Source organism: Felis catus, chromosome B4 (genome assembly GCF_018350175.1).
Source record: "Felis catus isolate Fca126 chromosome B4, F.catus_Fca126_mat1.0, whole genome shotgun sequence".
Classification (NCBI taxonomy): domain Eukaryota; kingdom Metazoa; phylum Chordata; class Mammalia; order Carnivora; family Felidae; genus Felis; species Felis catus.
In genome coordinates, this window is record NC_058374.1 from 28,951,314 (window position 1) to 28,978,803 (window position 27,490).

General features: G+C 35.9%; 1 protein-coding gene across 12 annotated transcripts in view; it reads left to right on the plus strand.

The window, feature by feature from the left end:
• ZEB1 (zinc finger E-box binding homeobox 1) overlaps positions 1 to 27,490 on the plus strand; it is a 199,337-nt gene that overhangs the window by 122,518 nt on the left and 49,329 nt on the right. For 6 of the 12 annotated variants that reach the window (XM_023256497.2, XM_023256498.2, XM_019834160.2 and 3 more), the window contains one exon: positions 12,809 to 13,009. In XM_023256497.2, the coding sequence (XP_023112265.2) occupies positions 12,809 to 13,009 (201 nt within the window). Of the gene's footprint in view, positions 1 to 12,808; positions 13,010 to 27,490 lie in introns of those variants that run through there. The other 6 variants (XR_006600410.1, XR_006600408.1, XR_006600407.1 and 3 more) reach the window with 1 other exon arrangement.

Here is a 27,490-nt window from a genome sequence, read left to right on the forward strand (position 1 = left end):
CATTCTATGAATAGCTTGTATCTGAAGGCATTGAAAACCAGCAACCCTTTGCAGAGGTAAATGTCAGAATCACTGACTTTGGCTGGAGTTATGTTTTTAAAATATTTGGAGGGGCACCTGGGTGACTCATTTGGTTAAGCATCTGACTCCTGATTTTGGCTCAAGTCATGATTTCATAGTTTGTGGGATTGAGCCCCTCATCAGGGCTCTGTGCTGACATCCTGGAGCTTGCTTGGGATTCTCTCTCTCCCTCTCTCTCTCTCTCTCTCTCTCTGCCCCTCCCTTCCACTTCCTCCCTCCCTCCCTCTCTCTCAAAATAAACATTTAAAAAATAAATCAATAAAAGACTTGTTACAGTTAGATAATGTACACATTGTATATTACATGTTACATTAAATATGCATATTACATCATAACCTTTATTCTGTAGTAAAATACATACACATTAATATTATCTATAAGTTAGATCAAAAGCCAGATTAGCAAATATTTACAATATACGTGGGTATATAGTATTTATAGAAACATAGGTTCCTCTTTCCTGTTGTAACATTATTTGTAGTTTTCTTTGATGTTGTGGATTGTCAAATGACCTCTCTTTTTCATTTTGTGTGCTTATTTGCCAGTTCTTTGGTTATCCCCACAACTTTGTCATTTTCCTGACTTATTTCTTCACTGAGAAAAAAATATGGCCCCACATTCAATTCAACAAATAATTCTCTACCTACTATGTGGAAAGTCATGTGCCAGGAATCTCTTCAGGATAAGAAAAACATGTTGAGTGGTCTTGTTACGGTTTTGTCCCAACTGATATTAGAGACTAATGGAAATACTTGTTCAGTGTCTCTACCTTCATATTTCATAGCATTCTTGCCTAAATCATATTGTTCTCAGCATAGTGCTAACGTGTGAAATACTCTATTACTTAACTGTAATTGATTACTCTTGAAAACATGACTCCAAACATATGTATTTTTCTAGGTGTTTCTTTTTTTTGTCTTTTTTTTCAAGTTAGTTAACATACAGTATATTAGCTTCAGGAATAGAACCCAGTGATTCATCTCTTACATATAACGCTCAGTGCTCATTCCAACAAGTGCCCTCCTTAATGCCCGTCACCCATTTAACCCACCCCTCCAGCAACCGTCAGTCTGTTCTCTGTATTTAAGAGTCTCTTATGGTTTTCCTCCCTCTCTGTTTTTATCTTTTTTTAAAATATAATTTATTGTCAAATAGGCTAACACACAATGTGTAAAGCGTGCTCTTGGTTTGGGGGGTAGATTCCTGTGCTTTATCGCTTACATACAACACCCAGCGCTCATTCCAACAAGTGCCCTCCTCAATGCCCATCACCCATTTTCTACGCCCCCCCCATCAACCCTGTTTGTTCTCTGTATTTAAGAGTCTCTTATGGTTTGCCTCCCTCCCTCTCTGTAACTTTTTTTTTTCCCCTTCCCTTCCACCCTGGTCTTCTGTTAAGTTTCTCAAGATCCACATATGAGTGAAAACATATGATATATTTCTCTGACTGACTTATTTCACTTAGCATAATACTTTACAGTTTCATCCGCATTGCTGCAAATGGCAGGATTGCATTCTTTCTTTTTGCCAAGTAGTACTCCATTGTATATATAAGCCGATCTTCTTTATCCATTCATCAGTTGATGGACATTTAGGCTCTTTCCATAATTGGGCTATTATTGAAAGCGCTGCTATAAACATTGGGGTACGTGCCCCTATGAATCAACATTCCTGTATCCTTTGGATAAATTCCCAGTAGTGCTATTGCTGGGTCATAGGGTAGTTCTATTTTTAATTTTTTGAGGAATCTCTACACTATTTCTCCAGAGCGGCTGCACCAGTTTGCATTCCCACCAACAGTGCAAGAGGGTTCCTCTTGCTCCATATCCTTGCCAGCATCTGTTGTATCCTGAGTTGTTCATTTTAGCCACTTGGACCAGTGTGAGGTGGTATCTCAGTGTGGTTTTGATTTGTTTTTCCCTGATGATGAGTGACATTGAGCATCTCTTCATGTGTCTGTTGGCCACCTGGATGTCTTCTTTGGAAAAGTGTCTTAATGTCCTCTGACCATTTCTTCACTGGATTGTTTTTCAGGTGTTTAATTTGGTCAGTTCTTTATAGATTTTGGATACTAACCCTTTATCCGATATGTCATTTACAAATATCTTTTCCCATTCCGTCGGTTGCCTTTTAGTTTTGCTGATTGTTTTCTTAGCAGTGCAGAAACTTTCCATCTTGATGAGGTCCCAATAGTTCAGTTTTGCTTTTAATTCCCTTGCCTTTGGAGATGTGTCAAGCAAGAAATTGCTACGGCTGAGGTCAAAGAAGGTGTTGCCTGTGTTCTCCTCTAGGGTTTTGATGGTTTCCTCTCTCACATTGAGGTCTTTCATCCATTTTGAGTTTATGTATGGTGTAAGAAAGTGGTCTAGTTTTATTCTTCTGCATTTTGCTGTCCAGTTCTCCCAGCACCATTTGCTAAAGAGACTTTTTTCCATTGGATACTCTTTCCTGCTTTGTCAAAGATTAGTTGGCCATACGTTTGTGGGTCCAATCTGGGGTCTCTATTCTATTCCATTGTTCTATGTGTCTGTTTTTGTGCCAATACCATACTGTCTTGATGATTACAGCTTTGTAGTAGAGAATGGGGTCTGGGATTGTGATACCACCTGATTTGGTTTTCTTTTTCAATATTACTCTGGCTTTTCAGGGTCTTTTGTGGTTCCATACAAATTTTAGGATTGTTTGTTCTAGCTTTAAGATTTCCAGTGCAACTTTGATTGGGATTGCATTGAATGTGTATATTGTATTGACATTTTAACAATATTTGTTCTTGGAATTCATGAGCATGGAATGTTTTTCCATTTCTTTGTGCCTTCTTCAATTTCCTTCATAAGTTTTCTATAGTTTTCAGCATACAGATCTTTTACATCTTTAGTTAGGTTTATTCCTAGGTATTTTATGGTTCTTGGTTCAATCGTGAATGGGATAAATTTCTTGATTTCTCTTTCTGTTGTTTCATTATTGGTGTGTAGAAATGCAACTGATTTCCATTCATTGATTTTGTACCCTGAGACTTTGCTGAATTTATGTATCAATTCTAGCAGCCTTTTGGTGGAGTCTTTTGGGTTTTCCATGTAAAGTATCATGTTGTCTGTGAAAAGTGAAAGTTTGACTTCTTTGCCACTTTTAATGCCTTTTATTTCATTTTGTTGTCTGATTGCTGATGCTAGGACTTCCAACACTATATTGAACAACAGTGGTAAGAGTGGACATCCCTGTCATGTTCCTGATCTTGGGGGAAGGCTCTCAGTATTTCCCCATTGAGGATGATATTAGCTGTGGACTTTTCATAAATGGCTTTTATGATGTTTAGGTATGTTCCTCTATCCTGACTTTCTTGAGGATTTTTATAAAGAAAGGATGCTGTATTTTGTCAAATGCTTTTTCTGCATCTATTGACAGGATCATATGGTTCCTATCCTTTTTTTTTATTAATGTGATGTGTTACATTGATTGATTTGTGAATATTGAACCAGCCTTTCAGCCCAGGAATGAATCCCACTTGATCATGGTGAATAATTCTTTTTATATGCTGTTGAATCTGATTTGCTAGTATCTTGTTGAGAATCTTTGCCTCCGTGTTCATCAGGGATATTGGCGTATAATTCTTTTTTTTGTGGGGTCTCTGTCTGGTTTGGGAATCAAGGTAATGCTGGCTTCATAAAATGAGTCTAGAAGTTTTCCTTCCCTTTCTATTTTTTGAAACAGCTTACGAAGGATAGGTATTAACTCTGTTTTAAATGTCTGGGAGAATTCCCATGGGAAGCCATCTGGCCCAGGACTCTTATTTGTTGGGAGATTTTTTGATAACTGATTCAATTTCTTCACTAGTTATGGGTATGTTCAAATTTTCTGTTTCTTCTCACTTGAGTTTTGGTAGTGTGTAGGTGTTTAGGAGTTTGTCCATTTCTTCCAGATTGTCCAGTTTGTTGGCATATAATTTTTCATAGTATTCTGTAATAATTGTTTGTATTTCTGAGGGATTGGTTGTGATAAGTCCCATTTTCATTCATGATTTTATCTATTTGGGTCCTCTTTTCTTTTTGAGAAGTCTGGTAGGGGTTTATCAACTTTGTTTATTTTTTTTTTTCCAAAAAACCAGCTCTTAGTTTCATTGATCTGTTCTACTGTTTTTTTGGGGGGGGGGGAATTCTGTATTGTTTATTTTCGCTCTGATCTTTATTATTTCCCTTCTTCTGTCCTTGGGATTTCTTTGCTATTCGGCTTCTAGTTCCTTTAGGTGTGCTGTTAGATTTTGTATTTGGGATTTTTCTTGTTTCTTGAAATAGGCCTGGATTGCAATGTATTTTCCTCTTAAGACTGCCTTTGCTGCATCCCAAAGGGTTTGGATTGTTATATTTTCATTCTCATTTGTTTCCATATATTTTTAAGTTTATTCTTTAATTGCCTGGTTGACCCATTCATTCTTTAGTAGAATGTTCTTTAACCTTTATGCATTTGGAGGCTTTCCAACCATTTTCCTATGGTTGATTTCAAGTTTCATAACATTGTGATCTGAAAATGTGCATGGTACGATCTCATTTCTTTTACATTTATTGAGAGCTATTTTATGACCCAGTATATGGTCTGTCTTGGAGAATGTTCCTTGTGCACTTGAGAAGAATGTGTATTCTGTTGCTTTAGGACGAAAAGTTCTGAATATATCTGTTAAGTCCATCTGGTGCAGTATATCATTCAGGGCCATTGTTTCTTTGTTGATTTTTTTGCCTAGATGATTTGTCCATTGTTGTAAGTGGAGTATTAAAGTCCCCTGAAGTTACCACATTCTTACCAATAAGATTGCTTATGTCTGTGATTAATTGTTTCATATATTTGGGTGCCTTCGAATTGGGTGCATAAACACTTATAATTGTTAGCCTTTCTTGATGGATAGACCCTGTAATTGTGATATAATGCCCTTCTTCATCTCTTGTTACAACCTTTAGTTTAAAATCAAGTTTGTCTGGTATAAGTATGACTACTCCATCTTTCTTTTGACTTCCAGTAGCATGATAGATGGGTCTCCATCCCCTCACTTTCAATCTGAAGGTGTCCTCAGGTCTACCATGGGTCTCTTGTAGACAGCAAATAGATGGGTCTTGGTTTTTTTAATCCCTTCTGATAACCTATGTCTTTTGATTGGAGCATTTAGACCATTTACATTCAGTATTATTATTGAAAGGTATGAATTTAGAGTCATTGTGTTAGCTGTAGGTTTCATGCTTGTAGTGATGTCTCTTGTCCTTTGTGGTATTTACACCATTCCACTCACAGAGTCTCCCTTATGATCTCTTGTAGGGCTGGTTTAGTGGTGATGAACTCCTTCAGTTTTTGTTTGTATGGGAAAACCTTTATCTCTTCTTCTATTTTGAATGACAAGCTTGCTGGATAAAGGATTCTTGGCTGCATATTTTTCCTATTCAGCACATTGAATATTTCCTGCCACTCCCTTCTGGCCTGCCAAGTTTCAATATATAGGTCTGCTACTACCCTTATATGTCTACCCTTGTAGGTTAAGGCCCATTTGTCCCTAGCTGCTTTCAGAATTCTCTCTTTAGCTTTGTATCTTGCCAGATATGCCAGACATATCTTCTGATATGTCATGCAGAAGATTGATTCCTGTTATGTTTGAAGGGTGTTCTCTGTGCCTCCTGGATTTCAGTGTCTGTTTCCTTCCCCAGATAGGGGAAGTTCTCAGCTATGATTTTTTCAAGCACACCTGCAGCCCCTTTCTTCTTCTTCTTCTTCTTCTGGAACTCCTGTGATACAGATGTTATTACGTTTCATTGAATCACTCAGCTCTCTCATTCTCCCCTCATGGTTTAGAATTTTTTTACTCTCTTTTTCTCGGCTTCCTCTTTTTCCATAATTTTATCTTCTAGTTCACTTATTCTCCCCCCGCCTCTTCAGTCTTCACTGTCACCACCTCTAGTTTTTGCATCTCATTTACAGCATTTTTTAATTCATCATGACTATTTTTTAGTTCCTTGATCTCTGTAGCAATAGATTCCCTGCGGTCTTCTATGCTTTTTTCAAGCCCAGTGATTAATCTTACGACTATTATTCTAAATTCTTGTTCAGTTATATTGTTTATATCTGTTTTGATCAATTCTTTAGCTTTCATTTCTTCCTGGAATTTATTTTGAGGAGAAATCTGGTTGTTGTTGTTTTTTTTTTTTTCATTTTTGCTAGTTTTCTGTCCCTTAAGTGCTTTAAAAGCTTGTTATGTGTCCTGCACCTGTGAACACTACTATATTAAAGGTGGGTCATAACTGTCCAGGGCCTGGCCTTTCAGGAGGTGCTTTTTGGAGTGTGTTATTTGCTCTGTTGTTATGAGTCTCTTTGCTTTTATCTCCCTAAATAGTGATGCTTTAGACCCTCCACCAGGTGTGCTTTGATTTGTTCATTGAAGTAGCCCTGGAAAACTGTTAAACAAACAAACAAATAAAAATGAAGACAAAAACAAAGAACAACAAAGACAAGAAACAAAAACAAAAGCCACCAGCAGCAGCAAAACAACAGGGTGGGGGCAGTGTTGATGGAAAAGGCCTTATCCCCTACAAAGAGAGAAATGACAGGGATGCGGAAAAAGAAAAGAAAAGAAAATTGACCCAGCAGAGAAACTACGGCTTAAAACAGAGAGAGGAAAATAAAGAAGGAGATAGAGAATAAGTATAAAGAGAATAGATTAAATATGTCTGCTTAAACAAACCAAGAACCAGAATAACCAGACTCGAGGAGGGAAGAAATAAGAACGGAAAAGGAAGAGAAAAAATATGCATATATAATAATTGTCCAAGAATTAAATCAGGAAATGCAAAACCGCTGGGTGCCTGGGAACTGGTGGCAGCACTGGTCTGGAAGAGGGGCTGTATGGTTGGTTAGCGTCAATCTCGCTCTTGTAGATAGCAGTTACCAGGCCCGGAGGGACGTGGATTGGTGTAGGTGGGTGCCGCCTCCACTGTGGGCCCGCTGTTCCCTGAAGCCCACCTTGATGGTGATGGGGAGAAAAATGGCAACACCCCAGTCTCTCCTCCATGGACAGGGTGTCCCAAACCTCTCTGTTCAGACTGTCCTCACAGTGCCACGGGGGCAAACGAGGTGGTTTGTACTGCTCCACCGACTCCCGCACCTCCCTGGCACTCGGCTGGGATTTAAACCCCAATGTCTTAAAGGGTGCCACTCGAGCACCCTGGTTCCAGGGAAGTGCTGCTCCACGCCGCCAATATATGGCCTCTGGCTGGCGGGCACAGGCAGTCTTTGCCCTTTAGACGGTTATATACCTTCTTCCTCTAGTACTCCAGGGAGGGGATCGCTTTCTCCCACTGTGGACTGTGCCTCTGAACTAGTTACTGATCCCGGGCTGGCTCCCTCCTCCCCAGGTGCACGAGCAGGGCAGCTGACCTCCGTGCCAAGGTAGCCCCGCAGTTAGAGATTGGATCTTTGTCCGTCCTGCTCCCTGGTTTTTCTCTTGTCTCGATAAAGTCCTACACTTCCCCAGCATCTCTTTCATTTCCCTTTGTCTTTCCTCAGAAGGGGATCCCTCCAGTCCATGCCTACGCAGCGCATTTTATCTCTCCTAGTTCACAATCATGCACCTATGGCCTGCCAGGTTATCTTCATGGGTCCCTGGAGACCTCTGTTTCACTCTGCAGCCCATACTCTTGGAATTCAAAGTCCTTTGGCCTCAACACTGCTGTGTTGCAAGGACGAGGGAACTTCAGGTCCACCTACTTCTCCACCTTGTTGGATCTTCCTTTTTCTAGTTGTTTCTAAATTATGGCACTATGTTAGTCTGACATATATGGAACAATGTTAGAAGTACAGCAGTCTGTTATTTTTAAAATATTTGTCATGTCTTTTTCCTAAGAGAGATTTTATCTTTCTTTTCTACCATGCAGATGAGTATGTGTTTGATCAGAATGAGACATAGCTAAGCCTGTATTAATGGCATAGTTTAAACAGAACTTTCTCTCCAGGGGGGAAAAAAGCATTTTTATGCCTGAAAATATGTTGAAATATGGCCTTAGCCTGTGGCTTTCATCAACACATGCCACAATTATCACCTGACCAAAATCAAAGACCTGCAGGTTAAGTGTGTCCCCTCCTCTTTTCTCTTCCCCTTCATCCCTGCCTCAGTGTCTTCCCCTGTGAGGCCCAACCTGCTGTTCAGAGCCACAGTAAACAGTGCTTGGCAGGGTTCTTATTTCTAAAGCATTTAGATGATCTAGCTCTTACTTTAATGACTGAAGTTGAGATTGTATTGCTTTTTTGGAACTGTATTCATCTAATTTATTTAATTCTTTATTATAATTGTACATTACTTAAGAAACATGTTTACATGGGAGTTTAATTAGTGCAGTTGATATGGTACTATATGCAGGCAAGTGCTAACAATAGTATGTTATGTGAAAGTCTTTAAAGGTTTGTTGACTATAATGATGATACTACCCTATGGTGTACTGTCTGTTATATTGCAATGAGATTCTAATGGTTAAAATTTCTTATTCATTTGAAAATGTTTTAGTGGCATTTTGCTAAGTATAGAATGCCAGGGCCCCAGAATAGGCTAGATACAAAACTACAAATTTAAGAATATTTATCATTTGTGCAACAATTTTCAGTCAGGAGGCTTTGTACATAGTAGTTAAAGTGTCTGAGCTGTGGAATCAGGCACACCAGGATTTGAGTCCAGCTCTATAACTTAATAGCTAAATAACCTCAAACAGGTTGTGCTACTCTGGGATGTTGTTGTTGTTGTTGTTGTTGTTGTTGTCTTGGTCTATAAAAGGGAGAGATGTAACAATACCAACTTCTTAGGAATTGTAAAGATTGAGCATGAAGATGATGATGATGATGATGATGATAATAGCAGATAGTTCTATAGTCTTTATTGTGTGCCAGACACTGATCTAAGCACAATACAGTTTTAAATCATTAGACCCTCACAACCACCTTATGCAGTGGATACTGTTATATCTGCATTAAATGTTAGCAAGTAACACCAACAAGAACTACCACCAAGAAGTCACTGAGTCCTTAACCACATTCTAGTCACAAAGGAATGCATAGAAAATATTACCATTTTAATTTTTTTTAATTTTTATTTTTGAGAGAGAGAGTGTGAGCAGGGGAAAGTCAGAGAGAGAGAGAGAGAGAGAGAGAGAGAGAGAGAGAGAGAGAATCTGAAACAGGCTCCAGGCTCTGAGCTGTCAGCACAGAGCCTGAGGAGGGCCACGAACTCACAGACTGAGATCATGACCTGAGCTTAGTCAGATGGTTAACCTACTGAGCCACCCAGGAGCCCCTCCAAGTATTACCATTTTTCTATAGAAATTTAAATTCATATTGTATATTGTTAATTATATTGAAAGATTTTAAAAACTGTTTACCTTTTCCAATCCCTTTGTCTTTGTTTTCTTGAAATGTTATTATTTTAATTACAACTCAGAACTAAAAGGTGATAATCATCTGTTTGTTAAGAATATGCCGCCACACTTCAGGGACGCCTGAGTGGCTCAGTTTGTTAAATGTCCAACTTGGGCTAGGTCATAATCTCGTGGTTTGTGAGTTCAAGCCCCACGTGTCAGGCTCTGTGCTGACAGCTCGGAGCCTGGAGCCTGCTTTAGATTCTGTGACTCCCTTTCTCTCTCTGCCCCTCTCCCACTCATGCTCTGTCTCTCTGTCTCTCAAAAATAAATAAATAAAAACATTTTTTAAAAATTTTTGAAAAAAGAATATGCCAAACTTTAGATAAACTATATTTTATTATATTTTTTAGCCAAAGATTTAAAAGTATAGAGGAATGGAGATTGATGGACAGACAGTTGAGGTAACAAACATTTTCACTGGCTACTAGGATTTATCAGGGCCTGCATTATTCTTTATGCTTTTTGTGCTGAGGCTCTATTTAAAATTAATTCTGTAGATCAACAAAAGGATGGATCCAGAAACAAAGGGAAGCTTGCCTATTTTCTAAGTTACACCAATCAGTATAAACCATTTTCACTGCTTTTTCTCTCAGCTAAGTGACTGTGAAGCAGAAGATAGTAAGAAGCCTTGGAAAATAGTTATTGGTCTTTTTTCCATCTAGCCAATAAAATGTAGTGGTTTTTTTTTTTTCAAATTCTATGTCACATATTCAAAACATGCTTTGGGAAAATTCCCAAATAAGTATAAACTACATGCAGTCTTTGTGGTTTGGGGTATTTGACTTACGATCTTCCATACCAAATGGCAGCTCATACTGGGGGGGCAAGAAGGAGTTTTGCTAGAGTCCTAGAAAGTGACAGGTGTTCTTGAAGAGTACTTAGGGCTACAGCCAACCCAGGCAGAATAAAACAGGGTGAAGAAACCCAAGTAAAAAGAACTTAGTGTGGCTCAGAGTAAAAGGAACTTAGTGAAACTATAAAGCATGCAAGCAGATATTTGAACAAAAATGCATATATGTCTTAAAGACTAATTATAGGGTAATTTTCAAGCCCTAAATCCTTTAAATGTAAATGTATTGTTGGACAATCTACAGCTAACAAAATTGTAATGATAGAACTGTACTACAGTATTAAAGCAAGAATAACACCAGTGGCCAACCAAAGACACTGAAGAATCACTAAACCTTCTCTTCACAAAACAGCATTTCAACTATCCATGTCCAAGCATAGTGACAGCTTTGGAACAGCCTTTAAGAATCATTCCCTTTATCCCCACATACAGTTGCACAATTTACTTTCCTCATTGTGTGGCTGGAGTACAAGGAATTCCCCATGTTTCCGTATCTATTTAATACGTTTTCCCTTTGGCTCAGCACTTCCATCTCTACTAATATATCTGACAAATGAATTTAAGGAATGGCCAATGTAAAGATATATTTACAAGAAAGTTTATTATGACATTGTCACTAATGCTTAATCATCACTTGGAAACATAAATTTTATCAGTATAGGTGATTGGTTAAATTCTGTCTGTACAATGAAATGAGAACAAGAGGAAAATGAGAAAGCCTCACGTATACTTAAATAGAAGAATTTCCAAGATATGTTAAGTGACAATAAACGAGGTAGGGAACAGTATAATGTGATTCCATATGTGTGTATTTAAAGATGCATAACATACTTATATAGAGAATTTACATTAAATACATATGTATATAAGGTGAGGTCAGCATTTCAATTAAATAGGATAAAGTATATAAAGTGATTGTGTATCATGCCTATTTCATGCATAGATAAATTAATAAAATTTGCTGTTACTGTTATCTTTGCAGTGAGTCAAGGAAGGAAAATTTGGGGGAGGGAGCTTTTACTAGTTTTACATGTTTATGTTATCCGAATTCTTGTGAACTGAACATGTATTACATTTATAATGAGATGAGAAAGTGGTTTGCTCTTGGGAAAAAGTTGGAAAAATGTGTTCACACTAAAGTATTAATAATACAACAAAACTTGATATATTTCTTCTGACAAGATACTGAAGAATTTCTAATGTGGGGGAAAGGGTAACTGTAGTACTCTTTGGAGCAGAGGTGTCTTCCTGAGATTTATAAAAGCAGTTTTGGAGATTTTTTCTTATTCATTCTCACCTTGACATATGTATCCACTTCTGATTGTATTTCTTTCTTCTTGTTGTCAGGTGTGTGTCTGTATTTATATGAGAAGGGGGTATATATGCATATCATTTATACATTCAGGTTATTAACTTCTTTCAAGAATGGTTGAAAATTTTAAGGAAGAAATTGAAAGAATAACTGAAAGTAATTATTGCTTAGTTATCTAAACAAAGCAAAGATTTCTTTTTCTCCCTTCCAGTCTTTGCTTAGCAAATAAGAATCACCTTGCAAACAATTGAAAAGAGGCATCCCAGTGACCATACCCAATGTGGTACTAAATAATTTATCCCAGTAGAGTGATTATTACAAGGACTCTGAAGGAAAAATATTGACTATACTATTATTATTTGTTTTAGAGAATTTTATTCTCAACTGTTACTTATGGTTCTATGAGCTGTGGTCATTCCAAATACTTACTTATCTTCATAATGTTGGTGTTAAATTTTACTGACATTCATTAAAGATATGGAAAGGGTGGCCATTTGAAAACTTTTGAATGTCAGTTATTTTTTTTCTAAAATTACAGACTTACATACAGACATTACTTGACTCATGCCTTATGCGGAATTTGGCTAAATTGATTTGGTAGATTCTTTCTGAATTCAGTGTGGGATTAATATGAAATGCATAGGCCCAATTGACAGCTTAAACATATCTTTCTTATGGTAAATTTGGTGATGGACTATTGACTTATTAGAAAAGATGAACTCTTTTCTTAGTTTTAATGCCTTAAAGATTTGAGGCCCGAATTGTACATAAGGCGTATCACATAGGATAAACTCATTATGGCAGGAGAGAATACTTGATGTAGTGTTAGAGCCCAGTATATAGAACTGTACTGCTAGAATTCAAATCCTGGCCCTACTTCTTCCTGGCTATATGATCTTGGACAAGGTACCTACCTTCCTAGGTCTTGGTTTCTATTTCTGGTTTCAGGGTTATAAGTAGTAGACAGCAGGTAGATACTGTTTCATAGCGTTGCTAGAAGGTTGTAAGAATAAATGAGTTACTATTTATAGAACACTTAAACGAAGTCCTTTTTAAAATTTCTTTTTACTGAGGTATGAAAACTGATTTTTATGCTAGTTGGTTTTGATTATTTGTTTCTTGTTTGTATTACAGTTACAAATTATAACACTGTGGTAGAAACAAATTCAGATTCGGATGATGAAGACAAACTCCATATTGTGGAAGAAGAAAGTATCACAGATGCAGCAGACTGTGAGGGTGGCGTGCCGGGAGATGACCAGCCCACAGACCAGACAGTGTTACCAGGGAGCAGCGAGAGAGAAGGCGATGCTAAGAGCTGCTGGGACGATGACGGTGGGTTTAATGTTTTGTGTAATATTCTGGCCTCTTGAGTCTTTAAAAAATATATCTTAATTGAAAAGATAACTTTGATGAAAAGTTTGAAATGATCTCTGAATTTGTCTGTTAAATTCAATATAAGGTATCCTCTTACTTACCAGAAAGAAGATCATGAAACAGAATAATAAAGCTATTCTGATTATTTGTACAATATAAATAATATATTGAGGTTTAGTAGGTTTTTTTTTAACCAGAATCCAGCTTTCCATATACTGTGGATATAATTGAACCTACCTTTAATTTCATATGGTGACTTCAAATGAAGAATCTACTTAGAAACCTACAGATTGTATTTTGGTACAGTAAAATTATAACATGACTCAACAAAAATCCACAAAACAGATAAATCATGGGAGTATTTTTAGTGTTTGAAAGCTTCTCACTCTCCCTCCTTCTCCCTGTTCTTTCCCCCTCTTCCATTTCCCCGTATGTATCAGAATCCTGTAAGTACTGTGATTCTTTCATTTGCTGTAAATTTTTACTTAAGTAAAATTTTTACTTTTACTAAACTAAAGCATGGGTGAGTGGAAGGATTAGTGACAGTCACTCTAAGAAAGAGAGTCTCTCTGCTTAACTTACATTGAATATTTAACATTCTTCCTCATCTGTCAAATGAAGAAAGTGGACTATATAGTCTTTTCTTTCAGATCTAAAATTCCTCCTCTCTACTTTTCCTAATAAGCTAATTAAATTACTTACCCTGTCTTGCCAGGATTTAAACAACAGTTGTATAAAAACAGAAGAATGTGGAAATGGCACATATTGTGAATTAGAGGGGTTGGAGGTCAGGAATAGGGGCATTGGCAAAGGCAAAGAGCATGCAAGTGATCATATTCAAGGTCAGTCAGAGGAGAAGCCTCCCCGGCAAGAGTTCACATTTGGGGGGGTCATCTAAATAAGATATTAAAACCCAGGCAAGGCATTCTGGAGAAATGAGTCAGATTTGCAGGTCAAAGAGTCTGGATACTCTGGTGGAAGCTTAGATAAAATATGGACCTAATAGTAGCACAGAGGACCAGTAGTTAAGATTTCTACAACAGGATATATTTATAGCTGACAAAGAAATTTTTTTTGAAGTTTACTTATTTTTGAGAGAGACAGAGATAGCATGAGTGGGGGAAGGACATGGAGAGAGGGAGGGAAAGAATCTGAAGCAGGCTCTGAACTGTCAGCACAGAGCCTGATGCAGGGCTCCAGAGCCCGATGCAGGACTTGAACTCATGAAACCGTGAGATCATGACCTGAGCCAAAACCAAGAATCAGAGGCTTAATCAACTGAGCCACCCAGGGGCCCCAGGAACTTTTGAAATCATGTAACCAGCCCCCTCATTTTATAACATTAAGCAGATTCTGCAAGAATAGGATTGCAAACTTGAATAAGACTGTCTCTGTATTGCTTATAGTTTAATGAGTGAGAAGGATAAATAAGGCACAAATTCATTGCAGTTTGATGTAGGTATAAATTTAAAGTTCTGTGGAAACATTAAGCAGGAATGTTCAAATCAGAGAGAGGAAGATAAGTCCTAGAAGAATTTCCGAGTGAAGCAGTGCTGGTCTTGAGTTATAAAGGACAAGTAGAGGTTGATTTGGTAAAGGAGAAGGAAAAGAAGGTGTTTCAAAACAGAAGAAACAATGTACATGGAGCCATAAAGGTTTGAACAAGTAGTGTTTGCAGAAAGTGAGGTCAGAGGCATAAACAAAGACTGTGAAGGGTGATGTGTGCTAAGTCAAGGAATTTGAACTTTACCCTAGAAGCTAGCTATGAGAACATCATTGATACGCAGTTTAGAAATAAGTCTGACAGCAATATGGAAAAGAATTTTGGAGGGAGAGAGTCTAGAGACCAGTAGCACCTTCAGTAAGGAGGCTATGAAAATGGAGGAAAGATGAGACTTTATAACTAAGGAAATGGCCCTTGGAATGCGAATGAAAGGGAGAGATTTAATAGGAATGTAGAAGGTACATAAGATTTGGCTTGTTCTGTGTGGAAGGTAACAGAAGGACTGACACCTCCTAGACTTCTGGAAAGTAAAACCCAGAGAAATTAAATTGCTGACTTATTATCACAGCTCATTAATAGCAAAGCTGTTACTTCTTGTTAAACTATAATACTGAGCTCAGAACTTCTGGGAGCAAGGATTTCTTACATGTTTTGTGTCTGGGGCCAGAATTGATCCATTGGTATAGTTGATCCAAAGTGTTAATATGGAAACAAGAAACAAAAAACAATGATTTTTCTGGAAAAGAGGGAGATAGAAGAATGAGATGGGGGGGGGGAAAGAAAGATGAAAAATCAATGAAGAGGTTTTGTGTCTGAAAATGTGTTGGGATAAGTTATTTGAACTAACTCTCTCACTGAAAATAACTAATGGTGCTAGATTTAAAATGAATACGTAAATCTTCCTGAAAGCTTTAAAAGAGCTAACTGGATAGTGAGACATTAACAGATCAAAATCTATGTGAAACCCATAGAGGTAAGCAGAGCACTGCATAGAAGACTCCTTGGCCTCAAGGACATTTGCCTAACCAGGGTAATGTAAGATGTGGTTTCCAGGCTCTGAGAAGAAACAAAGCCTAGGACCACCTAAGAGTTTAATAGCCATGTTTAATAGCAGATCCTCCCCCAGGATGAATTATAGCAGATCCTCCCCCAGGATGAATTACATCTTGACAGTATGATGCACTATGGTGAGCTCAGAATAAACCCTCCTTCCTCAGGAGTTAGCAAGCAAAACTGCCTTGGCCAGGGGTCGGGGGAATGCAGGATTGTCTCTGACAAGGAGTAACCCAGCTGTCCTACAATGATTTACAGCTTAAATTCACATTACTGTATAGCCTAATAAATCTCAAGCCATAACTGAATTTAAAGTAGATACTTTAAAGTATCTATGCTGATACTTCTAGGTGCCAAGAAGAAGCAAATTCAGATCTGTTGGAAGAACATACCTTTAAACTAGCACTATAGAAATCTTCCAAGTAAGTTACCAAGAAAACAGCACCATGAGTGATAATTATCAGAAACAAAAGGAAGCAGAAACTCACCCATAAAGACTGTAATTAGTAGTGAGTTATCTGAAGGAGATTATAAAATGATTGTCATTTTTGAAGAAAAAAATAGACAAATTTGAAATTGCCTGCTCTGATAGAATAAAATATAATCAAAAGATTTTAAGAAGAACCAAATGGAACTAAAAATGAAAAATTAGAGTAATATAAATTCAGATTCAAAGCATGGATTTTAACAAAAAGTAAACAGAATTGAAGAAAGAATTAAAGAATTGGAAAATGGGGAAATTATACTAAATACAACTCAGAAATAAAGATAGAAAAATACACACACACACACACAAACAGGATAAGAAACATGAAGAATAGAATGAGAAGGTCCAATATATATCTTAATTCTAGGAGAAGAGAGAATGAAATGGGAAGCAGCAATATTTGAAGAGATAATGGCTGAGACTTTTTCAAAGTTGGTGAAAGTCACAAGACCATAGACTCAAGAAGACCAGTAAATCTCAAGAAGTATAAATAAGTCTACCCCCTATTCACATTATGGTGAAATTGCAGAACATGTAAGACAAAAGAACACTCTTAAAAGTAAATTTGAAAAAGTCAGATTGTGTTTAAGAAAGTGGCAGTTAGGCTGACAGCTGAATTGCTAGTAACCACAGCGGAAGCTGGGCAGTAAAATATGCCTGCCAATACCGAATTCTATACTTAGCAAAGATTTCTTTTATGAAAGGAGGTGAAATAAGGTAATGATTTCAGACAAGTTTGAAAACAGAAAATTTGTTATCAGTAGACCCTTATTAAGGCAAATTTTAAAGAATGTATTGTAGACATGAGGAAACAAACCCTTGATAGATCTGAGACGTAAGAACAGAGATTACAAATATATGGAAAAAATAGATAGACGCATAGTATTTCCTATGAAAATGCTTTAAAAAGTGGATGTGACTAAATTTCAGATGACATCCACTTTTAACGCTTGAAAGCATTATTATAGATAATAGGATCACTTTATAATAATGAAAGATTAAGCGAAATCACTTAACAGATGAACATAGGGGAAGGGAAGGAAAAACAAGATAAAAACAGAGGGAGAGGAAAACCATAAAAGACTCTTAAATACAGAGAACATACTGAGGGTTGATGGGGATCGGGGGGTGGTGGAGTGGATTAAATGGGTGAACAACATTAGGGAGGGCACTCTTCGGGATGAGCACTGGGTGTCATGTGTAAGAGATGAATCACTGGTTCTACTCCTGAATCCAAGACTACACTGTATGTTACCTAATTTGAAAATAAAAAATAATAATAAAGATTAAATTCCCTAATAAAATATTATTTTAAATGTGTTTGTACCTAATAATAAGCCCTCAAACATATAGAAAGGGAAATAGACATTGTGGAAGATTTAACACCTCAGTTGGTCATTGATAGAATAATTACACAAAACCAGTGAGGATATAGAAGATATGAAAATATACATAAGGTGTATAAACAATGTACTTAGTAATTGCAAAATATTTTTCAACTATATGGAATACTCATAAAAATTTTTAGAGAAAAACTTAGAACCTTAAGTAAATACTTTAGAAAAGGTTCTGGCTAAAAGTTAATGGGTTAGGCATCTATTTTTAAGAACTTAAAAAAAGAACAGCTAAAAGATTTTCAAACGTAAAAACAAGAAAGTAATATAAAATTGAAAACAAACCTACAATGCAAAAGGTCAGCATAGGCAAAACTCTGTTCTTTGAAAACTATTAACAAACCTTTGACAAAATTGACAAGAAAAAAAAAGAATATACAAATAACCGAAATCAAGAATGAAAAACAGGACATAACTAAGATACTACAGACATTGACAAGGTAAAAGGGAGTATTGCAAACAACTGCATGCCAATAAATTTGAAAATATGGGCAAGATACTAGAAATTCTAACCAAAACTGGCTGGGGAACAATTGGAAAACTGTGTTATAAAACCTCTGAAGAAATTGAAATAACGGTCAAAAGTATTCCCACAAAGAGGGAGTGAAGATCTGGAACAACCAAAACTTGTCGTACATTGCTCATTGTAAGTGGTATGTCACTCTGGAACACAGTTTGGCGCTTTATTATAAAATTAACCAACGTTGGGTTGTATGACCCAACGGTCCCACTCCTGGGTATTTTTCCTAGGGAAATCAAGACAGGTTTACACAAAAACTTTGTACACTGGTGCCTACAGAAGCTCTGTTCAAAACTGCCAAAAACGGGAAACAACCCCTTGTCCTTCAGCAGGTGAAAGGATAAGGAAACTATTGTACATCCGTATAATAATGATCTACTACTTAGCAATAAAAAAGGAACAAACTATTAATATAAGCAACAATTTGGAAGAATGTCTGAGTCATTATGCTGAGTGAAAGAAGCCAGTCTCAAAAGGTTACAGACTTGAAAAATGATTCCATCTATTTGACATTTTCAAAAAGACCAACTGTATGTTGGGTAACAAATCAGTGGTGCTAGGGGCTAGAGCATGGAGAGTGTGACTCTAAAGGGATAGTACTAGAGAATTTGGGGGAATGATGGAACAGTTCTGTATCCTAATTTTGGTGGTGGTTACATGAATCTATACATGTGTTAAAATTCATAGAACCATACACCAAAAGGAAAAAAAGATTAAAATTTTCTGTGTGATCATTTATATATGTGTGTATGTGTGTGTATTTGGATATATCATATATATTATGTATATATCATATATGTATATATTATAAAATTTATATGTTTTTTTTCTCTCCTGCAAAGAAAACTCTAGCCCAGGTAGCATCACTGGTAAGTTTTTCTAAACATTCAAGAGGATAGTAATTCCAGTTTTAGACCACTCTTCCAAAGCCTAGGGTAAATGGGAAGATTCCCCAACTCTTTAAATGAGGCTACCATAATCTTGATACCAAAACGAATTATAAGAATGTAGAATTACAGACTCACTCAGTTGTATACAGGCACAATAATTAAGCAAAATATTAGTTATACAATACATATGTATGTAAATGTGTGAGATGCAGTTCAAAAATACCACAGTGAACAGACTTAATGAGAACAATCAAATATTCTTCTCAACAGACAGAAAACAAAGTACATATGAATTTAGTACGTACGAACGGATATCATAAAAGCTAGTAAACTAGGAAAAGAGGGTACTTCCTTGTTCTAATAAAGTATATTTCTATAAAATCTATCACAGACATTCTACTTAATGGCAAAATGTTGAAAACTTGTTTTGCAGTCAAGAACAAGGTAATGATTTCCACTATCACCACTCTTTCCACACTTTCCACCACATTTTCCATCAGCCTTATATGAGAATTGCTACCCAGTGCAATTAGATCAGAAAATGAATTAATAAAGATAAGGATTAGAAAGGCAAAAACACAAAACTTATTATTTACAGATGATATAACTGTGTATAAAAAAGGAATACAAATAGATTATTAGGACTAATAAGGGAATTTGATAAATTTTTAGATATCAACAATATACTGAATTCAAAGTCCTCTTTATACATCAGTAAGAACTATAAAATGAGAATAGTTGTGTTAAAACCACATATAAAAAATTATAAATTCTTATTAGAGGCATTAGCAAATATTTCAATAAATGGAGGTATAAATTTATGAATTAGAAGACTCCGCTTTTTTTTTAAGCTAAGATTTTTTTGGATTTCACTAGTTTTTCCATTAACATCCTCTTGTTGTTCAGGATCCACTCCTGCCTAACTGCATAGTATTTAGTTATGTCTCTTTAGTCTCAGGAGACCAGCCTTTTACTGTTTCTCATGACCTTAAGGAGTACTGGTCAGGTGTTTGTAGCACGTTTCTCAATTTAGGTTTGTCTGATACTTTTCTCATGATTATACTGAGGGTGTGGGATTTTGGAAAGAATAACACAATGGTAAAATACCCTTTTCATCACTTCATATCAGTGAGCAAATGATAGCCACAAGCCATCTCTTTGATTTTTTTCCCCTACTAATTTATAAACTTTATTTTTTTGTTGTTTTCTTCTTTTTTTATTCAAGTATAATTAACATACAATGTTATATTACTTTGAAGTGTACAATATAATGATTCAGCAATTCATTCTGTTTCTCAAGACATTACTGTGACATTTAACCTGGCCTGTAAGAAAGAGCCAGGAGGCTCATGAGCAAAATGAAGGAGGGAGAGATTAGTAGAAATGAAGCCAGCAGATTAATGGAATGCCAGAACATTTAAAGGTCTTGTAAGCTATTAGGAATACTTTTATTTTTATTGAAATGTGAAGGCATTAGAAGAATTTGAATAGAGGAATAGAGTAGTGGTATAATTTTATTTTTATTTTAGAAGTATGACTTTGGCTGCTGTATTGAGGATAAACTATAGAAGGCAAGGGTAGGAGAAGGAAGACCAGTAAGGAGGTTATCACCATAATCTAAATTCGCAGTTTAAATTAGGAAGGTAGAAGTAAAGATTGTGAGAATGTATCAAATTCTGGTTATATTTTGAGTCTATAGGACTTACTGATGGACTAGATCAGGATTGAGAAGGAAAGAGGAGCTTAAGGTGATTCTGTGGTTTCCTCCATTTGATGGTTATGTTTGGAGGGGATCTAATTATCAGACGTTTATGACTCTTAATCTTGTTGGAACCAGTCCCTGTATCTGTTTTTTATTCTGATTCTGTCATTTGTCATGTCCATGTCCCTCCTGTCATTCAGAAATGCGTTTGAGTAGGGCCAAGAACAGACGTTGTGGCATGGCACTGACTTTCTTCTATTGTCACCATTCTATAAATCACCACTTTTTGAATAAATTTGGTTATTTTTAATCCGTCAATGGTTTCAAAAATAAATATCATATGATATCATGTCTCCTAGTAATACTGTCAAAAATGGATATGAGGCCAGTTTATATGACTTTTTTTCAGTGAACCCATTCTGGATGTTCATGATCATTTTTTTTAAACACACACACACACACACACACACACGCACACACACACACAGCCTTTATAATCTATTCTAGGAAACATTTGTAGGCTAGAAATCAAATATCTCTGATCTATAGTTTACAAAAGGAAATCAGAGGTGGAAGGTGCAAATTCAATGACATTTGTTCATCTCTCCTAATCTTCCATGTTCCCTCAAAGATCATAACCAGGTCAGTGATTTATTTTCAAATGCTTTTATATTTTCTAAAAATATTTTATATGAGCCAGGAGACCAAGTGTATAATGACTTATCTATCATGAATTTTGATTCTCTTTTGCTTCATGAACTTATATTTTCTGGAAGAGAAAATCGCAACTAATTCTTGTAGTTCTTGGCTACCCCTGGGATTTGAGCCTAAATGCTTTTGCATGACAGCTACGTATTGTCTTTCTAAACTTGATTTTGCACCACCCCCTTTGTCCACATTCATTCATTCCTTTGAATCTTTGTATATCCTGTTTTATCTGCCTGGCATTTCCTTCTCTTCCTTTTCTGTCACCTTCCTTTTCTGTCACCTTCTCTTCCTTCTGTCCTTTTCTGTCTTCTCTTCCTTTCCTTCTATTGCCTGAACTTCATAGACATAGTAAAATTAGCTTTCCAAAAATTGTTCATAGATTTTACACATTGTATTGTGATTGATCACTCTGTTTCACTAAAATAATGATTGAGAGCAAGAACTGTATCTCATTGATCTCTGTCTTTTACTACTAATACTTAATCCATATTATATCCTTAAACAAATCTCCTACAAATGAGTGGATGAGTTAAGATGCTGTCCTTTTTTTATTTTTAATCTTCATTAATTATACCATCAACTTCAACAAAACAGTTCTTCCCCTTCTTGATTTCCTTAGTATTTTGAAAGCTTCAATTTTTTTTTCACATTTTTTATCTTCTTGACACTATTTGGGTCGTACATTGTCTAAACTCATATGTTCATCCTTGACTATGTGACATTCTTTCTGTTCTCTGTATACTTATATTCTTTGTATGCTTTTAAAATATGAGATACTTGGAAATTCCATCTGTGTGACCCTTTTCTTTCTTAAGAAACATTTCTTATATAAAATATGAATATAGATTAAGTTTCTGTGGCCCTATATAAGGCATCCAGGAAGAAATAAAACATAATCACATAATCCTTTATCAATTAAAAAAAACTATAGTGACTTCTTATAGAAAGATGGAGTAGATAATACTTTTTTCTATTCCTTCTATTAAGTACAGCCAAAATCTCAACATTACGTATAAAACATAAGATTCTGAAAGGTAGATAGAAGGAGACAGACATGCTAGGGACCAAAGGACCCAAGGAACAATACTGCAGTGAGTTCCCAGGGTTTTCTTTTTGTTTATGTACCCTCTTATACATCCCTCATAGATCAGCCTGGTGCTGGAGAAGCCAACACACAAAAACCTCAACACCTCCCAGTAATGGGACAGTGCCTTCTTTCTCACAGGAAACCTGCTAAAACAGAAGATTTAAATAATATTGCATATCTTTGTCTCCTTATATAATAACTTACATGTCCAAGTTTGATTCAAAAATCATTTGTCATACCCAGAACCAGAAAAACTTCAACTTAAGTAGAAAAAACAGTAAACATACACCAATACTGAGGTGACAAAGATGTTAAATTACTTGACACAGATCATCATGGAGTGCAGGCTTGATCAAAATGTTTCAGCAAACAATTATGAACATGCTTCAACTAAAAAAATACAGTCTCAGAATAAAAAAATGAAGATGAGAGAAGAACTAAATGAAATAGAGACCAAAAGACAGTAGAAAAGATCAGTGAAACTAAGAGCTGGTTGCTTAAAAAGATTAACAAAATCAACAAGCCATTAGTTAGACTCACCAAGAAAAAAAAAAAGAGGGCTCAAATAAATAAAATCAGAAAAGAAAGAAGTTACAACTAACATATAGAACAACAAAGGATCATAAGAGAATGCCATGAACAATTAAATACAACAAACTGGACAACCTAGGAGAAATGGAAAGCATATAATCTTCTAAGACTGAATCATAAAAAAAAGAAAATAGAAAACCTAAATAGACCAAATATTAGCAAGGAGATTCAATTAGTAATCAAAAAAAAAACCCAATAAACAAAAGTTCAGGACCAGATGGTTTCACTGGTGAATTCTACCAAACATTCAAAAAGAGTTAATATCTTTCTCAAATTATTCCAAAAAATGGAAGAGGGGAATGCTTCCAAATTTATTTTACAAAGCCAGCATTACCCTGGTACCAAAACCTGATGACACAACCAAAAAGGAAAATTATAGGCCAATATCCCTGATGAACGTAGATACAGAAATCCTCAACAAAATATTAGCAAACCAAATTCAATAATTCATTAAATACTGGGATTTATTTCAGAACTGTGAGGATAGTTCAACATTCACAAACCACTGTGATATACCACATTAACAAAATGAAGAATAAAAATTCAATGATCATATCAATAATGCAGAAAAAGAATTGAAAAAATTCAGTGCCTATTTATAATAAAAACTCAAAAAAAGTGGATGTAGACAGAGTATACTTCAACATGATGAAGGCTATATATGATGAGCCCACAGCTAACATCACACTCAGTGATTAAAAAGCTAAAATCTTTTCCCTTAAGATCAGGATTAAGCCAAGGATGCCCACTTTCACCACTGTATTCAACATAGTATTGAAAGTCTTAGCCAGAGCAATTAGGCAGGAAAAAGAAATAAAAGGCATCCAAATGGAAAGGAAAAAGTGTAACTGTCACTATTTGCAGACTACATGATTTTATATATAGAAAACCCTAAAGATTCAACCAAAAAACTTTTAGAACTAATAAATTCAGTAACATTGCAGGGTACAAAATAAACATACAAAAATCTGTTGCATTTTTATATACTAACAATGAACTATTAGAGAAATTAAGAAAATAGTCCCCTTTGCAATTGCATCCAAAAAAAAATACCTAGGAATAAATTTAACCAAGGAGGTGAAAGACTTGCACGCTGAAAACTAAAAGACGTTAATAATAAAAGAAATTGAAGAAGACAACAATAAATGGGAAGCTATTTTGTGCTCATGAATTGAAAGAATTATTATCATTAAAATATCTATAGGCCCAAAGCAATATACAGATTCAGTGCAATCCCTATCAAAGTTCTAATGAATTTTTCATAAAAATAGAACAAACCATCCTAAAATGTTTATGAAACCACAAAAGATCCCAGATAGCCTGAAAAAAGAAGAACAAAGCTAGAGGCATCATACTGCCTGATTTGAAACTATACTACAAAGCTTCAGGGATCAAAACAGTGTGGTATGGGTATGAAAAACATACTCATAGATCAGTGAGACAGAAGAGACAGCCCAGAAATAAACTCACAGATAGATGGTCAATTAATTTACAAGAAAAGAGGCAATATTATACGGTGAGGAAAGGATAGTCTCTTCAATGAATGTTGTGGGGAAAACTTGACAGGCACACACAAAATGATGAAACTGGACCACTATCCTAAAATGACACAAAAATTCACTCAAAATGGATTGAAGACTTGATGTAAGACCAGAAACCGTAAAACTCCTAGAAGGAAACCTAGGTGGTAAGCTCCTTGACGTTAGTCTCAATAATATCTATTTGGATATGATTCTAGAAACATACTTTTGTGACAACAAAAGCAAAAATGAACAAGTGGGATTATATCAAACTAAAAAGTCTCTACACAGTGAAGGAAACCATCAACAAAATAAAAAAGGAACCTGCTGAATGGGATAAGGTACTTGCAAATTATATATTCAATAAGGGGTTAATATCCAAAGTATATGAAGAACTCCTACAACTCAGTAGCAATAACAAAAAAGCAGTCCAATTAAAAATGGGCAGAGGATCTCAAGATGGGCCAATAGGCACATGAAAAGATGCTCAACAGTACTAAACATCATGGGAATGCAAATCAAAACCACAATAAAATATCACTTTATATACCTGTAAAAATAACTGTTATCAAAAGACAAAAAATGTTTGTGAAGGATGTGAAGAAAAGGGAGTCATTGGTGAGAATGTAATTTGGTGCAGCCACTATGGAAAACAGTATGGAGGTTCCTCAGAAACTTAAAAATAGAATTACATAAAATCCAGTAATTCCACTTCTGGATATTTATCTGAAAAAAAGGAAAACACTAATTTGAAAAGATTCATTGCAGCATTATTTACAATAGTAAAGATACTGAAACAGTCTAAATGTCCATTGATAGATGAATGGATAAAGATGATGTGGTGTATCTGTATGCAATAAAATACTACCCAACTATAAAAAAAAAAAGAGGGGCGCCTGGGTGGCGCAGTCGGTTAAGCGTCCGACTTCAGCCAGGTCACCATCTCGCGGTCTGTGAGTTCGAGCCCCGCGTCGGGCTCTGGGCTGATGGCTCAGAGCCAGGAGCCTGTTTCTGATTCTGTGTCTCCCTCTCTCTCTGCCCCTCCCCCGTTCATGCTCTGTCTCTCTCTGTCCCAAAAATAAATAAACGTTGAAAAAAAATTAAAAAAATAAAAAATAAAAAAATAAAAGAATGACATCTTGCCATTTGTGACAACATGGATGAACCGTCAGAGTATTATGCTAAGTGAAATAAGTCAGACCAAGAAAGACAAACACCATACGATTTCACTTACATCTGGAATCTAAAAAACAAAATGAACAAACAAAACTCACAGATATAAGAAAAGTTTGGTGGTTTCTAGAGGCGAGAACAATGGGGGGTGTCATAATTGGTAAAAGAGATCAAGAGGGTACAGACTTGCAGTTATAAAGTAAGTCATAGGGATATAAGATACAACATGGGAACTATAGTCAATGATGTATTATAAATTTGGAAGTTGCTAAGGAAGTAAATCTAAACGTTCTTACCAAAAGAAAAAAGTTACAAATTTGCGTGATGACACATGGTAATTAGATTTAATGTTGTGGTCATTTCTCAATGTGATGATCATAGGTATCAAAAATCATTTGTGTGCCTAAAACTAATGTGTCACTGTACTTAAGAAACATGGAGAAAGATACAGTAATACAGTCTTATTTGTTGAAATGGAAAACATAAAGAAACACCAAATAGGTAATTTAGTTAGAACTGAAAAATATAATAAATAAAAATTTTAAATTCTGTTTGCAGACTCAGCAGTATGGAGGACAGAGGAAAGAATCAGTGAAGTTGGAGATCGAATTTACCTAATATGAACAAAAGAAAGAAAATAGGCTGGAAAAACAGGACAGAATCTGAGCAACCTGTTTAGATATAAGTTTATGTCATCAGAATTCCAGGAGAAAAGAATGAGAATGGGGCTGAAAAAGTATTCAAAGAATTAATAGCTGGGATTTCCAAAATTAGGCAAATGACATCAACCTACACCCCAAAACAGGATAAATCCAAAGAAATTCATGCCAAGACACATCATAGTCAAACTCCTAAAAGCTAAACACAAAGAAAAAATCTTGAAAGCAGAGAGAGAAGGGATACCTTTATCTATAGAGGAAAAGTGATTTGAATGACAACAGTTTCTGATAAGAAACTATGAAAGCCAGGCAGAAATGGGATACTTCAAATGCTGAAAGAAAAGAATTGTCAACCTAGACCTCTATATCCAGAGAAAATATCCCTCAAAAATGGAGAAGAGATGAGGATATTTTTAAATGAAGGAACACAAGGAGAATTTGTCACCAGCAAATCTACCCTAAATGAATGGTTAAGAGAAGCTCTTTAAACAGAAAGGAAATGGTAAAGAAAGGAATCTTGGAATATCAGGAAGGAAGTAAGAACACGGAAAAGGGTAAAAATGTGGGTATATACAATATAATTTGCTCCTAGGGCTTTCTTAATTATGTATGATGATGATGAAACAAAATAGATTGTAAGTATAGGTATAAATAATTAATGAAACCTGTAGTAAATATTAATACTTATAATTTACATAATAATTATAATTTGTTTTATGTGCAACCTACATAAAAAGTTATATATAACCAAATTTTGTGGTAAAGTTGATACCCAAGTCATGGGATATTTAAAATTATACATTAATTCTTACCTCAACATAACTATTTTCGTATGAGCATTATTGTTCAACATGCATTATTTTATTTTTTTTTTTAATTTTTTTTTCAACGTTTATTTATTTTTGCGACAGAGAGAGACAGAGCATGAACGGGGGAGGGGCAGAGAGAGAGGGAGACACAGAATCAGAAACAGGCTCCAGGCTCTGAGCCATCAGCCCAGAGCCCGACGCGGGGCTCGAACTCACGGACCGCGAGATCGTGACCTGGCTGAAGTCGGACGCTTAACCGACTGCGCCACCCAGGCGCCCCAACATGCATTATTTCAAAGAGAATATTCTCACACTGAAAACTACTTAAAACTCCTATAAAGA